The 2500-nt window shown below is 48.0% G+C and overlaps 1 protein-coding gene across 1 annotated transcript in view; it reads right to left on the bottom strand.

Annotated features, from left to right (window-relative positions):
* Positions 1-1198, bottom strand: part of LOC119573604 — a 124097-nt gene extending 122899 nt beyond the window's left edge. The window contains exon 1 of the mRNA XM_037920815.1: positions 957-1198. Coding sequence (XP_037776743.1) covers positions 957-1072 — 116 coding nt within the window. The 5' untranslated portion in view covers positions 1073-1198. The remainder of the gene's footprint in view (positions 1-956) is intronic.
* Positions 1199-2500: the final 1302 nt, after the last annotated feature.

Below are 2500 nucleotides of genomic sequence, written 5' to 3' on the forward strand. Positions count from 1 at the left end.
AGAGAGAGAGAGAGAGAGAGAGAGAGAGAGAGAGAGAGAGAGGGAGGGAGAGAGAGAGAGAGATAGGGATAAATAGATGGATAGATAGACAGATATATAGATAGTTAGATAGATAGATATAGAAAGGGAAAGAGATGGAAATAAAGAAAGAAGAAAAAAAGAGATGGTGTTGGTAAATGAATCAACAGGCTGTTTATGAAGACTAGCTGTTTTGAACGCCTGTGAAGCAAGGTACGTACAGGAGGTTGCCATAGGATCGAACCGGACCCTGGAATGTATTAACAAACGTTTCTAAACTCTGCCTGTCCTTTCTTAAACCTTCAATCTTTAGCCAACCTATCCAGTGTGCCCCAGGTTTTCTTACCCTTCCAATACTCATCACCTTTTTTTTTCTTATTTATCTATTTCTTAACCTTCCCAATGCTCTGACATTTCCTAAAACATTTTAGCCTTTTCCATATCTTCATATTTTTTCCCAATCCACTTTTTTTTCTCCTGGTCTTTCTCATCCTTTCCCATCCTCCACCATTCTGCCCACTTTTCCCCTCCTTTCCTCCAACCTATCTACATATCTATCCTTCCTCATTTCTTTTTTTTTTCAAAGATCCTATTTACTTTGCCCTTTCCTTCCCTTCCCCAAACTCACTGACTTTTAGCCTCCCCAACAACTCTTTCTAGTCATACCCTACCAATTTCTAAACACAGAAACTCACTCTTCCCCATTCCACCCATCCTTCCCTCCCTCACCCCTATCCCCACTCACCCACTCTTTCCCCCCCTCCCACCTTTCCCCAAAACCCACCTACCCATTCTTCCCCATTCCACATACCCCTCCTCCCCCCCACTCTTCCCCACCTACTCACTTTTCCCCATACCCACCCACTCACTCTTCCCATCCCACCCACCTTTCCCCAAAACCCACCCACCCACCCGTAACCAACATCCCGCCCACTCACCTGTAGATGGGCGTCCCAGCTGCTCCTCGGTACCACAGGATGAGCACAACCCTGTCATTGGCCAAGGAGGAAGTCACGTCACATGGCAGCCTCGCCTTCTCCTGGACCATCGCCATGGCAGACGCGTAGACGGCTGGCAGAGAGGGAGAGAGAGAGGCAGATTACGGTCAGTGCAAGCGGAGCGAATGGCACAATTAAGGCGAATATGACATCGCCATTATGGCAACAGCGGCCGAGGGGTAGGGGAAGGGGGAAGAGACAGGGAGGATGGGATGGGAAAGAGGGAGGAGGGAAGAGAGAGGGAGGGGAAGGGAGAGAGGGAGAAAGGAAGAGAGGGGAAGGAGGGGAAAGGGAGGGAGGAGGGGAAGGGAGGGAGGAGGGAAGAGAGAGGGAGGGGGAAGGGAGAGAGAGCGAAGAAGGCGGAAGAGAGACGGAAGGAGGAGGGGAGGGGAGGGAGAAGGGAAGAGAGAATGAAGGAGGAGGGGAAGGGAGGGAGGGGGGAAGAGAGAGAGAGAAGGGGGAGAGACGGAGGCCAGCCACCCTCGGAGGCTGACGGAGAACTGTTTGACCAGAGATCAATGGAGAGAGATGCTAGCGTGATTCCGGCTGGTAGTGTGGTTGAGTCGGTGTGGGTCTGTGGATGTCTGGTTGATTAAACGGCTGTGTGGTTGAGTCGGTGCGTGTTTGGGGGAGGGGGGGGGGTGTGCTGTGGCTGGGTTCATGATCTCATTGGCTGTTGGGTTTATACGATATGTGAATTCTGGATGGTTGTGTGGTTGCATGTTTGGGGATGTAGCTGGTTGTATGGTTAGAGTGTGTGGTTGGTCTGTGCTTAAGTGCGCATTTGCCTGTGAATTTGACTGTATGGTTAGATGGGCACGTGGTTGCGTAGTTGCAAGAGTGTGTGGTTGCTTTGGTTTCTGGTTGTATAGTTAATCAGGTTTGTGCCTGTTTGGTTGGGTGAGTTGCGTGGAATTTGTGGTTACTTGGTCGAGTCTGGATGTGCGTGAATGTGAGGGTGTTTGATTATGTGTTTGTGTGTGTTTTTTGTATGTGTATTTAGTTGTGTGTCTAGATGTGTAGCGCAAGTGTGGTTGAATGGGAGTCTTTAGATGTGGTTGAACGGTTGATTTTATGTGTGGTTGATGAGGTGCGTTTGGTGGGTTGTGTGTGGTTGCGTGTGTGTTTTGCTATGTGAATGTACGAATGTCTGTGTGTTTGGTTTGTTTTGCTTCTTGATTCCATGTTTGGATTAGCTATCTGCGTTAGATCAATGGTTTCAAGTTCTTTGTCGATAACTGGTTGTATGGTTGTATAGCTATATTGTACGCTTGAGTCTGGGATTCCTTGTCTGTCGGTTAGTTTGAGATTCTGTGTCAATCTTCACAGCGCGAGAGGTGTTTGATCGGTTTCGAGAATATCTTCGTCAGAATTACATGAATATCTGACGAACCTGTGGTCGAAACCATTTTAATTCATCTCTTGTGAAGATGTACTGTCTCATTCATACTCTCTTCTATATATGTTGCAATGAAACTATTCGT

Source organism: Penaeus monodon, chromosome 5, assembly GCF_015228065.2.
Source record: "Penaeus monodon isolate SGIC_2016 chromosome 5, NSTDA_Pmon_1, whole genome shotgun sequence".
NCBI lineage: Eukaryota > Metazoa > Arthropoda > Malacostraca > Decapoda > Penaeidae > Penaeus > Penaeus monodon.